The following is a 16,049-nucleotide window of genomic DNA, read 5'->3' as shown; positions in this document are numbered from 1 at the left end:
GTTGTTTACCCGTGAATTCATAGCAATATGGTACGCTCTCTAATTTAATATTTTTTATATTTTTATAATGTTATTAACTACATGCATATAATTCTAGATATTTTGGTCATGTATTTTTCCTCCTCTTATTATTATGATTTAATGAAAACTACTTCTACTGTTTATTCCAAATGTCTTAACTTTCTTTAGTTTATAAAAGTTTTAGTCATCTACGAGTTCCGTCGCATTTTCTTTTATCAATACAACAGGCTCTACAAATAGTTTCAAAAAAAAAAAAAAAAATACCACAGGCTATCCACAATTTTTAATCAAATTGTAAGTCTATGTATACGATAGAGGACACTGACTCAGAAAAACCCGTACAAAATTTTTCAACATTGTATTTTAAGTCCATAGCACATGTGTGATCACGAATGTGCTGAAATTATTCTTACTTCTTAAGAACTTCTCCATGTATATTGCAAAACTAGACTATTCCCATGATTCATAAACCATTTTCACCAATTTAAAGAAATTTGTCGCATATGTCACGTTTAGTTATCATACATTCTATATATAACCCAAATAAGGAAAGAAAAAAAATTCCGAATGTAATTGTGTGAGATTCAATCTTGTGTCATTTACTCCGTCAAAATCTACTATATCACTTTTATTCCAAAAATGTATGTCTTTTTTTCTGTGACCTATTCGTAAAATATTTTCTTTCTATTCTTAAACTCCATCATATTCAAATAACTATCTATTCAAATCAACTAACACTATTTTGTATAAAATTTAATTATTTTTCTTGACAAAGAACTTAAATTATATATCAAAATCAGCTTCCGGTGTTATAACATATAGATTTTCCTTTACTGAACTAATTACACAATTAAAATATGCGAGGAAAAACTATATTTTTGTTTTTTTATTAACATGAAGGTATCCAAATTTATAGAGAGGTGCAGACTAATCCCATAAATGAGGTGTAGTTTACGGATAGTCCATTCTTTTAAGTATGCAGAGAAACCTAAAATATGAGTTCATATCCATGTGAACGTTTAGGAACAATGTGACTTAGTTTTACATATCAAATAACTAAAACTTGTTAGCGTACCAGACCATTCTCTTTATTATTTGACCATAAGTTCCTGAATAATAAAAACATCTTGATATATTGCTTCCAATAGTGTTTTTTTTGGGTCTAATAGTGTTTTTTTTTGTCAAAGGCTTTTACTACTAAATGAATGTCAGAAGCTCTTTTAATCGGAAAAGGTTCTTTTCAGTTCAGAACCCAGAGGTAAATATAAGCTATGCATGTAACTTTAATTTGTGAATCCGTTCTTTGAATACGGTAGTCTAAAACGCGACTCAATGATGGTACAAATATGCACAGATAACCTAAATCGACCACATGTCAATTGTACTATCCTTCTGTTCTACTGTTTGTCGGTTAAAGCAAAGATAGAATGCGTATTTGTTTGATTTTTTTTATCTTTAGAAGAAGTTAAAACGTAGATGTTCATTTTACTTATGTTTTTCCAACGTACTAGTCACAATCGGCATATAATCATAAGGTAGACTCGAATATGTATTACAACCTCATATATATGCAGGACCATTTAAATATGCAGGACCATCTAAATCAACCTCCCTTGCTTTGATATCTATCTAATCTATTAAAGGAGAGTACAAAATTAGATTACCCCTTAATTTTTCACTATATTTACAATGTCATGCCATTGATGTATTAAATGAAGCTATATTTATGGATATTTTGTCTTTTCCTATTTTACTAAATCATTTCCTAAATAAATTTCACCTAAAATTTTGTGTTTAATATATTTCCTAAAATGATTCAGCTAGATTTTAGAAAAAATTGAATTTATAAATGATTTTTAATAATATTATGTAATATTTTCCTAATATCATATAATTTTCACACATTTAGCTTGTAAGGTCTAAAATATATATATTTTGAATATTCCAAGATGTATGTTTAACCATTAAGGTTACCATTAATTACTTTCAAAAATAAAATCTATACATGTTAAGAATTAAATATTTTGAATTACTTGTACAATAATATGGATTATTTATAATCGAATATTTATTTTTAGTCTATCTAAATCTTGCTTAAAATATATATATATTTCAAATATTTCTAAAATATATTTAACCATTTCAGTTACTATTAATTATTTTCAACAAAAGAATCTATTTATATTAATTTTTATAATTAAATATTATTTTATAATGTACAAAAATTTTGCCACATGGCCTATATCTAATCAAAATATTTAAAATATTATTACATTTGTGAAACGATTTCGTGTTAAAAAATATTACTCAAATATATCAATTAGTCAATATTTGTTAAAGATTTAGTATATCGCACAAATCAATATTTTTTTTGCAGCATGTAAACTATTTAATTATTGTGTTTATAAACATTTTAAAATATGATAAATGTTTAAAATATTAAATAATAAATATTTAAATAATATTCATGTATATAAAATGAAAATAAGTATCCGCACGGGCGTGCGGGTCAAGCTCTAATATGTATTGTAAAGGCACAAAGTAAAAGAACTAAAAAAAAGGTAAAGGAAAATAATGATGCGGTCCTTGTTTCAGTCAAAGCATAACAAATAGAATATCTAACGTAAAATAAGGAAATTCAAATTTCTAACATACGATAAGGAAACTTAGAATGATGTATCAAGAAAACTGTTATACCTTTGTAATGATCTTACAAACGCGTATTCATAATCTTATCACAAAAGAAAAACAGATTTATTGCAACCAATTTATTGATAATAAGAAATTCATATGTGGAAGAAATTGAGAGCAACTCTCAATTATCAAGGTAACCCTAATGATGCTGCGGGTCGGATCCTCCTGGGCTTAACCTCTCCGGAGTTTTTTCCTGGCTGCCACTGCCCCCTGTAGCTTGATCATCTGCTACAGTTGAGGTGGTCGCCTCACTAGATGTGCTTAACTCTCTTACCTTCACCCCGACGGGAGTCTTCTCTAGAGGGCGGCTTCCGGTGACAACTGAAGCTAGCAGAAGAAACAAGACGAAGGAAAAGGAGAAGCTTAACTTAGCCATTAAAATGACAAATTTATTGCACCTAGTTTCTATATATAGAAAGATAATAGAAAGGGAGAGAGAGAAGCAATTGTGAAGTAGTTAATGTGGTGTGTATATGAGGAAAGAAGAGATCTCAGGAGGGTTTCTACTTATAGAGAAGGGTTCCTAGTAGTGGTAGTGAGGATAGGTTGACCTAGCTTAGGGCTTGGGTGCTTATGGGAAGTGCAAGCGTGCATTGTCACCGACGAATTACGGTTTTTTGACATGGAGAATATGCAAAACCAAACCAAACTAAACCGAAATAGAAAATATGGTTTGATTATGATAATACCGAACATGATTATAGTTTTAGAAATTGTAGTAGACGTGTATATATGGTTTGGTTATACAGTGATTAAACCAAATAAATTGAAAATTTTAAAATTCGATTCATTATATTAAATGTATATTAATATAGTTATATGTAAACTCTATAATATAAATATTATTTGGTATATAAATGTAGGTGACACAAAATATATATTTTGACATTTAAATTTTAATTCTATTAATTTATTATGTTATTTAGAATTAAGTTTTATTTTTTATTACGTTGATATTGATATTCATAAATTTTATCTATTTAGTAATGTTACAAATATTCATAGGTTTTTTTTGTCATCAGGTTTGTTCTTATTTGCTATTTTAGAAAAATATTCATAACTTTAGGCCAAAATATATATATTCACAACTATTTTAGTCCTTTTTGTTTTCACTATTTATTATTATTTTCATCTAAATAGTTAAATAAAAAAACCTTCCGTTTAAAATTTGAGCATTGATATTAGTTCTTTATGTTTTAAAAGAATCTGATTATCAACCATATAATTCAAAATTCACAGAATTGTACATTACATTAAATATGTTATGCCAAAATCCAAGCAAACAAAACTAAATTATAATAGATGTAACAATATAATAATTAAAATTATACACCAACACTACAAGAAAAAAAAGCTTTTCTTAGCGGACGAAAAACGCTATCTAACGATACAATAGCGGTTTATGAAGCGTCGTATCATCGCCCGTCATAGTAGGTTATGCACATTAGATAGCGGTTTTTCGCGTTGCTATCTTATTGTCATATATTATAGTGTTTTTTTATGCAATTAAACATTCTTTAATAGCATATTTTTTTGTTATTGTTTATATTAAAATTATTTATTTTATAATTATTTTTAGTTAATTATTTTAAAAACATAATTAAAATTTAAAATTAATTCATATGATTAAAATTTCTTTATTATTTAAATTGGTTTACAAAAAAAAAAATCTAATTAAATAATAAACCAAAAACTAAACTAAGCTTTAACCTAATTACACATGAACGCCGCCGCACCACCACCACCTTCGTTGTCTTCTTCATCACTTCCAATCCTCACCCGCCGTACCACCACCTTCGTCTTCGTCGTGTTCTTCATGACCTTCGTCGTCGTGTTCTTCCATGGCCTTCGTCGTTGCATCCAGCCATGACCTTATACTCCATTCATCGTCGCCGTCCTCCTCTTCCATTCACCGTCGTCCTCCTCCTCCATTCGCTGTTTTCGACCAAGCCCTCGCGTCTCTGTCTTCTCTCCTTCTCTGCCTCTCTTCTTCTTCTTCGTGCTCGGTTCTACCTTCACCACCACCGCTAGCTTTTCTACCATCTCCGCACCATAGCTTCTTCAGATCCGGCATCGGTGAAGAGAAGACAGGCTCGGTTGCAAGACGTTGTTTAGTTCGTCGACTTCCTTTCTCTACAGAAGAAACCAACACACAACCACCATTAGAAAGTAAAACTGATGAGAAACACATGAACTTTATCAATCTGTTAAAACCAAAAAAATAAAGGATTGATAGAAGCAAAAGATTGTCATAAGGAGAAGATAGAAGAGAGATTGAGAGAGATTGACGATCTTTAGAAAGAGAAGACGAAAGATCTACAAAACTGAAAAAGAAAAGGAACAGATCTGGACCGTCAGATTTAATCTCATCCAACGGATGAAAAAGTGATCCATGTGCTTAAAGTTTTGGCCAATAAAAACTCTTCATTGTTGTTGCACAAAAAAAAAATAACTTTTCTTTGTTTTTTCACGAGAACTCTTGTTGTTTTGGTTATTAACTTATTATACATGTTTTTTTATATTTTACCTTTTAAAACGTATGAATTATATTTAAATGATTATATTTCAACTTTCTAAATTTTAATAATTTTTATATGCTTGTACTTATGATTAAATCTTGTACTTATGATTAAATTTATTTAACTAAAATTTAAAAATTATATCTAAGTGTTTATGTTTATGAGTTTAAAGTTTGGAGTATGAAGTTTATGATTTAGATTTAAGATTTTGGGTAAAAGTTTGAAAAGAGTAGATTTATAGATTACACTTAATATATGTGGTTAAACTTTAAATTTAGATTTGAAGTTTAAATATTAGTAGATGTATGGTTGTATGGTTTATGCTTGAAGTTAGGGTTTAGGGTTTAGGGTTTAGGGTATAGAGTTTGATTGGAGTTTTAAGGTTTGTGTTTTGAAAGTTATATATTAAGATTAAAAAAAAAAATTCGAGTTTATGTTTAAGATTTGAAGTTACAGTACGAGAATATTAGAGTTTTAAGTTGTGTTTACAGTCTAGGGATTAAAAACTTGTTTAGGATTTGGGGATTCAAAAAGCTAAATATAGTTTTTCATTATGTTTTGCTATTAAAAATATACTATCATAGCGTTTCTAAATATACAAACGCTATCTAAAATTAAAGGGTATGTCAACTATAACAGAAACCATAGCAGAAAGGTAAACAACGTTATAATCTAGTGCTATCAAAACCCTTTTTTCTTGTAGTGCAGAAATCAATATCCCAAAAGCCAAACCGAAATTCAAATTAAGTATTCATTTTTCTTGTTGCCTTCGTTTTACCAAAAACATCTACAAAATCATATTTCACCTGTTACCAGTTTAGCAAGTGACTCTTGCGACACGAAAATTGTAAACTGGTGCTTTGGATAGTATTGAAAATTGATAAAGATCGCCGCATTACGGTATAGTACACATATTTAATACGATCGACATCGTAGTAAATTTCTTATTGTGCAAGGGCCAAGCCCTTTATAGGCTCATGTGTGTTCCATTTTTATACTCTTATTGATTTGTTAGGTGGCCTTTTCTCAAAGGATGAATTTTTTACTAATACCAAAACAACTATATGAATGTAATCGTAGTGGTTAGAATGAAGAATCGATTCCCTCAATTAATTTAGTCGAAACCAATTAATGTTAAAAAATCGTTAGGTGCTAATTAGACGTTTTATATGAGATTAGTGTTGGTCGGACGTACTATAGTCTCCATTTAAACCGATTCTTAAAAAGATATATTCACAAAAATCGTTTTACTTATGACTGCACCTAAACTTATGTTTAGAATACTGGTCTAAACTAATGGCAAACCAACTTGTAATTTACTTATAAACAATTTAAATCAATCTTAATTAGCTATAATGAAGCATTTACGAGTTCTGAATTTAATAAGATCTTTTATCACGGCGTGTCAATATTTTCCAAACCCTTATTGAGTCATATATATATCAGGCATGCATGCGATCATCCGTTTAAAATACTTGCTGATTTTGTTAGGTCACCGCAACTGACATGTCGTTACATGATCGAAAGTAAATGACTAAACCCTAACTCAATGAAATGAGAAATATTAAAATAAGAAGTATTTGATCATAAAGTTTTATCCATTTACGCGACTATTTTCGGTAATTGTATCATCAAGTAAGAAAGATTTGAATCTTAAAAGAATAAAGATATAAATCTTAAGAATCTTATATAGTTACACTGATCTATCAAAAAGAGCGATAAGAGACGGTTCGGAATGCGAATTATAATAAGCATTTAATCATTTGTGTATGTCCACAAAGCACAAATCTTTAACACCAAAAAAGCCACACTATGTCTAATTCGACCGTCCCTAGCCAGTGATAGTATATATAATAAATTAATAATATAAGCATGCGCACAAACAAATTATATATATATATATGGAGAGAGAGAGAGAGAGAGAGAGAGAGAGAGAGAGAGAGAGAGAGAGAGAGAGAGAGAGAGAGAGAGAGAGAGAGAGAGAGAGAGAGAGAGAGAGAGAGAGAGAGAGAGAGAGAGAGAGAGAGAGAGAGAGAGAGAGAGAGAGAGAGAGAGAGAGAGAGAGAGAGAGAGAGAGAGAGTTTTTAAAACGAGGTAATGGTAATAGACGAAGAGAGTGATTCATGAAATTCCGATAAGATAGAAAAAGAAAATTTCTCAAAAAAAAAGATAGAAAAGGAAAGGAGTACAAAATATGAAAATTACTCTTGTTGAAGGCCAAGAGCACTTACATTTGTGGTTTTAGATTGGTGAATCAGTTTTTTTTTTTTTTTTTTTTTTTTTGTGAAAGGATTTAGATTTATAACTTACGTATGTTCAAATATCTCATTCATCAAAAGATTTCATTACAAGAAGAATATTCAGACAATTAAATGAGAAAAAGTATTAAAATCTTTATTACTTTTGTAGCCTACAAATTGTAGGTGATTGTGTAGTGAGGTCAAATTGATTTTAGTTAAAAGGGTAAATTTCCAATTAACTGCAGGTTCTTTATACTGTAACGTGCGTTTTTTACTGAAGCTTTTCTTATCCAAATCCAGATAACATGGCATCAAGGGTTTCACTGTGTTAGCAACTTTTTCTTTAAGCCAAATATTATACAGCGCATCGATTGGTCAATTACTACAACATTTTATTGGCAGCACATCAATTTTTTGTTAATCAATACTCGAATACAAATCTTTGACTTCAATAGAAGATTTTACCACAGAGATAATGAAGAGCGATGTAGTATCGCCCATAAAAATTTGAAGATTACTTACACTACTTAATCAGCCGTCAAAGATTACTTAATCAGCCATCAATTTACTTTTAGTTTTTTTTTTGTTTTGCTAAAAAATTTACTCTTAGTTATAGAAATTAAATTTTATATATTGAATATTTGTTAAATCAGCTAATCTCTATTTTATAGAACTTAGATTATATATCAAAATCAACTTTCTAGTGTTATATTTATAGATTTCCCGTATATATACTAACTAATACACGATTTAACTATGATAAGAAATCAAAAACCATTCTAATATATTGCTTCCAATAGTGTTTACTTTTTCGTTAATGTAAGAAGCTCCTTTAATCCGAAAAGGTTCCTATCAGTTAAGAATCCGGAGGTGAATATAAGATATGCAACTTGAATTTGTTTTTTTTTAATCATTCTCTTCAACTGTTTAATCCTTTCTTTGATAAGCTAATCACCATCAATTTAAAATGCGGCTTAATGATCTACTATGCCCGGACAATCTAAATCGACCACATGTAAATTGTGCATTCAAGCCATTCTACTGTCTTTCGGTTAAAAACAAAGAAAGAATACGTATTTGCTTGATTTTTGTGTGTTTTTGTTAGAAGTTAAAACTTACTTGTTCGTGTTACTTTTGCTTTTCAACATGCTGGTCACAATCGGCATAAAACACGATATAATCATAAGGCAGGCTCACACCTTGCATTGCTATATATATTGTAAAGGCTCAAAGTGATATCGTGTTTTATGCAGGACCATCTAAATATGCAGGACCATCCAAATCAAAGTCCCTTGCATTGCTATATATATATCGTAAAGGCACAAAGTAATAGAGCTAAAAGAAAAACGTGTTCCAAAAGGTAAAGGATACTAGTGATACGGTCCTTGTCTCAGTCAAAGCAAAACAAAATATAGAATATGTAACGTAAAATAGCGAAATTCAATATCTAACGTACGATAAGGAAACTTAGAATAATGTATTATGTGTCAATACAACTGTTATACCTTTGTGACGATCTTACAAACACGTATTCATATCTTATGACAAAGGAAAAAAACAGATTCATTGCAACCAAATTATTGATAATAAGAAATACACATCTGGAAGAAAATGAGAACAACTCTCAGTTTGAAAGGAAACCCTAATGATGTTCCGGGTCCGATCCTCCTGGGCTTAAACGCTCCGGAGTTTTTACCTGACTGCCACTACCCCCTGAAGCTTGACCATCTGCTACAGTTGGGTTCGTAGACTCAATAGAAGTGCTTAACTCTCTCACCTTCACCACGACTGGAGTCTGCTCGAGAGGGCGGCTTCCGGTGGCAACTGAGGCTAGCAGAAGAAACAACAAGAAGCATAAGGAGAAGCTTAACTTAGCCATTAAAATGACAAGATATTGCACCTAGTTTCTATATATAGAAAGACAATAGAAAGGGAGAGAGAGATAGATTGCAGTTGAAGTAGTTAATGTGGTGTGTGTATGAATGTATATGAGGAAAGAAGAGATCTCAGAGGGTTTCTACTTATAGAGATTTATTTGAAGGGTTTCTAGTAGTGGTAGTAGGGATAGCTTAAGCTAGCTTAGGGCTTGAGTGCCTATGGCAAGTGCAAACGTGAGTTGTCACCGATGACGGGTTTTTTTCACCCAGAGAATATATAAACCCAACAAAAAGAAAAATAATATAGTTTGATTTTGATAATACTGTTTAAACTAGCTGTTTTGCCCGCACATGCAGGCATAATCATCTTACGAATACTTTTATTTTATGTCTTATTAATCCAAAAATCGGCATAATAAAACTCTAATTCGTGAACATGTTGAAGGAAAAAACTATGGTGAATTCTTTGTTCCTCAAAATTTATACCAGTTATGTTGAAATTTTAGTCAAATTATTAAAAGGTATATCTCACTTTTTTCTTCTAAATTCTCCATGGAAGAATGAATTTATAAGAAAAAAAATTCTCTATGCAATTTTGATAAGGAACAAATTGAACAAAAATTCATATTTTATTTTATTTTTTCAATTCCTCAAATGAAATTTTATTTTTTATTTTTTTCATTTTTTTCATTCTTCTAGTGGTCACCAACTGAAACTATAGTGTTTCACGGATTAAACTTAAACTGGTTTAAAGTAAAAGCAAGAAAATTTGTTTTGAACTCAGTCACGAGTTAAGTTATTATTTATGTTTTGAAATAGTTAAATCAAACATCAAATTATTTATATATGTTAAAAAAACGTTCATCAAACTATGTTCTTATTATTGTGTTAAAAGTTTTAAAACATTCATATATTAGAAATAGTTTAGAAAATATCTTTATATAAATATATATTGTTTGACTGATATTTAATTATAAATTGTTTTATATCTTATTTTTTTAACTTTATAACAAACAAATATTTTTTCAGATAGCAACACAATATATATAAGAATTCTCTTAATTTTTAAATATATTTTCACAATTTTATTATATTAGTTTATAATTAATTATTTAATATAACATATAAATTTAATATTATTAAAATAAAATTCGTGACTTATTATATATAAAATTCATTACGGGTTTTGTGAAAATTAATAAATACTCATTTAAAAACTAATAATAAATCAATGACCTAGATAAAAGCTTAAAAAAATATGACAAATAAGAAAATAAGAATTTTAATAGAAAATGTAGATTTAAATAATATTAAATCAAAATTCGTTTTTAATTATATATAAAATCATTGCAGATATTTTTTAAATTAATATATTAGTGATCAACTAAAAATTATTAATAAATCAATGACTAAGCTAAAACCTAATAAAAACATGTCAAATAAGCAAAATTGACTAAAATCATGTTAAACATGACAAGTAAGAAAAATCAAAATAATTATAGATTTAATTACACATTTTATAGTTACATTATTTAAATTAATAAATTATGGACTCAATTAAAAACTATTAATAAATTAATGACTCATCTTAAACCGAATTAAAACATGACAAATAAGAAAAATTACCTAAAATCATGGAAATCATGACAAATAAGCTAAATCAATTCATAAATAATAGTATAGATAGTATGTATATTAGGTTTAAGAAACTACAATATATTTATATGGTTTGGTTATAAAACAATCAAACAGAAAACTGAAGAAATAACAACTAAACTAAAATTAAAAAATAAAAAAAATCGTATTATAGTTATATGTGAACTCTATAACATAATTGTTAATATATAAATATAAATGATTTCATTGATATATTTTTGACATTTAAAATTTAAAATTTTTATTTGGGTTTAAAAAAATTTGGTTGACTATATCATTTTGCTAAATGCTATTTATTCAGAAATATAAAAAATGCTAATAGGTTTGTTCTTATCATTTACTATTTTAGATAATGATTATAACTTTTTTATAAATGATTACTAGGTATCTTGCCCGCACATGTGTGCATAATTCTTATATAGGTATTTATTAATAAATGTACTATTAAATTTAAAGAATTTTTTTTATGAATCTTTCAATTTCTTAATTTTTATTAATTTATGAATCTTTCAATTTCTTCATTTTTATTAATTTAAAAACATTATTTTGGACACTATTTTATTATTTTAAAATATGTTATTATCTTTAAAAAATTAATTATAATAATTATCTAATTAAATAACAAATATACAACATCTAAAATAAAGCAATGTTATTCAATCAAATTTTTGAAATTACCAAAACCCACAAAAATCTCAAAATAAATCAAAAGCAAAACAATGTTCAATCTAACCCAACTTTACGTATTATATTAATTAAAGTAAATAAACGATTGATATTGTATAATTATATTGTGAAATATCTTCCATAATACTCCGTCCCTTTCATAATAAGTGTCACTTAGATACATTTCACGCATATTAAGAAAATAACAAAATATACTAATCTATTCTTATTTATTATACAATTATTTAAATAAAAATGATTTAACTAAAAATCTATCGATTATTTAAAAGGATAAGAAAGAGATTTAATGTAAAAAATTACATTGAAAATGTATAATGACACTTTTTTGAAACAAAATAAAAAAAAAGCTAAAATGATATTCTTTTTAAACAAAGATAACTGAATAAACACTAAAATAAACCAACCATGTTGACAAATAAAACATTAATATATAACATATAGAAAATTTGCTATCTATTGTTATACTCATTTTTAAATGCTATAATAGAAGAAAAATAAGTTATATTCAATCTCTATTTTTCATTTATAATAGAGACTGTATTTTCTCCTAAATATAGAGATTGAATAGTATTTTCTTATTATAAAATTATAATTTTTTTTTCAAAATGGTCTTTTAACTTTCAGACTTTAATAATTATAACTGAAACAAATAATTTCAGAAAATACTGTTTTTATAAAAAAAAAATAGAATCACATTTTTCTTTACATAATAGTCTTTGAAAGAAATTGTAATTTAAACAAAGTTATAATTTTATGAAATTCTTGAAAAACATAAAAGTAAATAGAGTTAATTAAAAATTAATATTTTGAAAATATTCTCTTTTGGAGCGAGATGTTTTGAAAATATTTTAAAATAATTTCATTCCCAATAAAAAAATATTTATAAAAATCAGAAATAAAAAACAAATTTAAATCAACTTTATTGTTATTGCTTATATACCTTCTTTTAATATTTTATTATTAAAATAAATTTAATAATTCAGGAAAATATTCCATGACATATTTTGTTTACAAAAATATAAATCAATTTTTGCTATTTTTATTTACATATTTTTAATATTTTAGTATAATGATATTAAGAGTTTTCAATGCTCTTAATCAAATGTTATAGTATAAAGGATGTCAAACCAGTTCTAAGTGATTCTAAAGCAAATGGAATGCAAGATCATGCTTAATCTAAATGATATCAATTGGTGAGATGATTTTTGAACTAGAATACTACTAAAATGCAATAAAGAACAAAGCTTTCCTTTCTTATGAAATGGAAGAACTCATGAGTTAAGAACAAAGCTTTCCTTTCTTATGAAATGGAAGAACTCATGAGTTAAGAGAATTGATCTTGGGTGATCAAGTTTCAATCTAAAGGTGGTACCTTTCAATCAATCTATCAACTTTAGACCTAGACACAATCCTAAACAAACTCTATCTCTAGATGAATGCTCATTCACTGAGATAACTCAAGCATCAAATTTCTTTGGTTGAATATTATCTAAGCAATCATTAATTTCAAGTCCATTAGCCATCTTAACACCTTTAACATCAAATTTCTTTGGTAAAGAATGTTAAAAGCTTAGGAGAGTTGGTTCAGGCATTTCATCAAACACCTTTCGGGTATGAAATGTCTAGAGCTCAACTTTAGAGAGGTCAACTCTAAAATTGCAATAAAGCACTCTACTAGCAAGGAACAAGATGTATCTATACTAAAACACCTTAGATCTAGCTTAATCACCCTTAGTCTCTATAACTCATGAATCCAAAGATGACTACTCATTAATCTTCATGATAAAACCAAGAATCAATGATGATTTGGTGTTAATCATGATTGGTGATCAATATAACTAAGCAATCACACAAGATAATGATCAAGATTAGATCTTTTTCCTAAAGGTTCTTTGTGATTAAATAGAAAAACAAGATTCTCCTTCTAACATTAGATTTAGAGAGTATTTATATGACTTCTAAAACCTAATGGGCTCAGTCAACAACCTGAAAGGCCCAAATAAAACATAAATTATCGATCAGAAGAAAATACACGCCGCGGGTACAGCAGGTCGCTCCACCAGGTCGCTCCACATCTGGAGCGGGTTAGTCACCTCGCTCTGCAACGTCGCTCCAATATGTTTGCTTCACGTCTTCAAATCGTGCGCGGGTACATGACGTCGCTCCACCAGGTCGCTCCACATCTGGAGCGGGTTAATAACCCCGCTGCGGGACGTCGCTCTAAACGCCATCTTCACATCTTCAAGTCGCGTGCGGGTTCATGACGTCGCTCCACCAGGTCGCTCCTCTTCTCGAAAGTTGTCGACGAGAGGTTGAGCTCGGAGCGGGTGTCTCACCCCGGTGCAAGAGGTCGCGCTGTCTTCGTTTCGTCTGGAGCGGGTGTCGTAGGTCGCTCCCGTAACCCGCTCCGGTGCTCTGCTCGCTCAAACAACATTTTTTCACTCCCTTTTTGATCCCATATGCTTACAAGTATCTCCAAGAACTCCAAAGGATACTCCAACACCTGATAAAGACTTATGCAATGCAAAAAGAAAACTAAAATGCATAATCCTTAATCTAAATGATCAAAACATGCGAGAATGAAGAGTTAAAACAATGCAAATATGTAAGATATCATATAATGATAAATATAATTATTATATGTATATATATACTACTAATTATAAAAGTTAGTGAATAAGAAAGAAAGATGTAGATAAACACAAAATAAATACATGAAATGATCTTTTCTTTTTTCAAAAACTTGTTTCATTTTTTTTTTGAGATAACTTTTATAATATTAATTTTTTATCAGATAAATAACGGATTGTATTTTAATTATAGTTTAATTAAAATTATTTACTAAAAATAATAACTCAACCCTAAAATCATGAAGAATGTGACAAATAAGCAAATTCACTTCTCAAATAATAGTATAGATAGATAGTTTTATCTCAATAATTAAATAAGAAAAAGCAAATATTATTTTAAAATACTAGATCATTGGTATTGATGATTTATATTTCAAAGAATTTGATTTCAAACCATATAAATTTAAATCCACAAATTTATAATAAGTAAAATAGTGTTATGATTTTTAGTTAAAAACTAAGTAAATCTAAAATCTATACCAAACAAAATTTATTTTATTTTCATATCTTATAAATTAAAAGAAAAATGTAAAATACTCATATTTAATCTGTACGTTGCCAACTTACCAGCTTAGGAAGTCGCTTGCGACTTGCAAAATAAATTGGTGCTTTGAATAGTATAAAATTTGATAAAGATCGCCGCATTGCGGTTTAGTACACATATTTAATACGATCGACATCGTAATAAATATGCTTATTGTCTTAGGGCCAAGCCCTTTATAGACTCATGTGCGATCCATTTTTAAACTTTTGTTGATTTGTTAGGTGGCCTTGTCTCAAAGGATGGATTTTATACTAATACTAAAACAACTATGTGAATATACCGTAGTGGTTAAAATGCATTCATAATCGATTCCCTCAATTAATCTAGTCTAAATTTATGTAAAATGATTAATTTGATCATAATAAGCTATAATTAAAGCTCTAGTTATCTGAAGCATTAACGAGTATATGTCAAACCTTACTGAATCATATATCGGGCATGCATGTGATCATCCATTTTAAATACTTTCTGATTTGTTAGGTCACTGCAACTGACATGTATTTACATGATCAAAAGCAAATAACACTAAACCCTTAATCAATGAAATGAGAACTATTATAATAAAAAGTCTGAACATAAATTTATCAATTTATACGACCATTTTCGGTAATTAAAAAAAGAAGATATATGAATCTTCGAAAAAAGAAAGAAAGATATGAATCTTCAGAATCTTATATAGTTACATTGGTCTATCAAAAAGAGCGATAAGAGACGGCATGGAGTGCTAAATATACTTTGATAAAAAAAAGGAGTGCTAAATATACTAAAAGGAGTGCTAAATATACTAAACATTTATGTATGTCTATAAAGCACAAATCTTTTATATCAAAAAAATTGTGTGTGTGTGAGAGAGAAAGAGTTAATAAATACGAGGTAATGGTAATGGAGGAGGATAGTGATTCATGAAATTCCAGTAAGATAGATAAGGAAAGGAGTAAAAAATATGAACATTAAATGAAGTCAAAGGCTAAGAGCACTTGCGGGTTTGTGTTGGTTTTGGATTGGTGAATCAGAGATATATATTCACACATCTGAGTCATCAGGAGATTTCATTACAAGAAGAATATTCAAAGTTTTTTCAAAACGAGAAGTATTATAATCCTGATTACTTTTGTAGGTGGTAGTGTAGTTTAAGATTCCACTAAGTAAGGTGAGATCAAAAGTGATTTTATATAAAAGGA

General features: G+C 28.5%; 2 protein-coding genes across 2 annotated transcripts; both read right to left on the bottom strand.

Annotated features, from left to right (window-relative positions):
- Positions 1-2,693: 2,693 nt before the first annotated feature.
- LOC106410121 (CLAVATA3/ESR (CLE)-related protein 2) lies at positions 2,694-5,050 on the bottom strand. Its single transcript, XM_048762948.1, has one exon. It carries the CDS (start codon positions 3,089-3,091, stop codon positions 2,855-2,857), a length of 237 nt encoding a protein of 78 aa, XP_048618905.1. The 5' UTR covers positions 3,092-5,050; the 3' UTR covers positions 2,694-2,854.
- Positions 5,051-7,268: 2,218 nt separating this feature from the next.
- LOC106410116 (CLAVATA3/ESR (CLE)-related protein 2-like) lies at positions 7,269-9,931 on the bottom strand. The gene has a single exon (XM_048762947.1). The coding sequence runs from the start codon at positions 9,351-9,353 to the stop codon at positions 9,117-9,119; it is 237 nt and encodes a 78-aa protein (XP_048618904.1). The 5' UTR covers positions 9,354-9,931; the 3' UTR covers positions 7,269-9,116.
- Positions 9,932-16,049: the final 6,118 nt, after the last annotated feature.

This window comes from Brassica napus, chromosome C7, assembly GCF_020379485.1.
Source record: "Brassica napus cultivar Da-Ae chromosome C7, Da-Ae, whole genome shotgun sequence".
NCBI lineage: Eukaryota > Viridiplantae > Streptophyta > Magnoliopsida > Brassicales > Brassicaceae > Brassica > Brassica napus.
This window is presented reverse-complemented; position numbering and strand designations above follow the sequence as displayed.

Excerpts from the sequence above, each read along its gene's own strand:
- LOC106410121 (XM_048762948.1), bottom strand. The coding sequence starts at position 3,091 with ATGGCTAAGTTAAGCTTCTCCTTTTCCTTCGTCTTGTTTCTTCTGCTA.
- LOC106410116 (XM_048762947.1), bottom strand. The coding sequence starts at position 9,353 with ATGGCTAAGTTAAGCTTCTCCTTATGCTTCTTGTTGTTTCTTCTGCTA.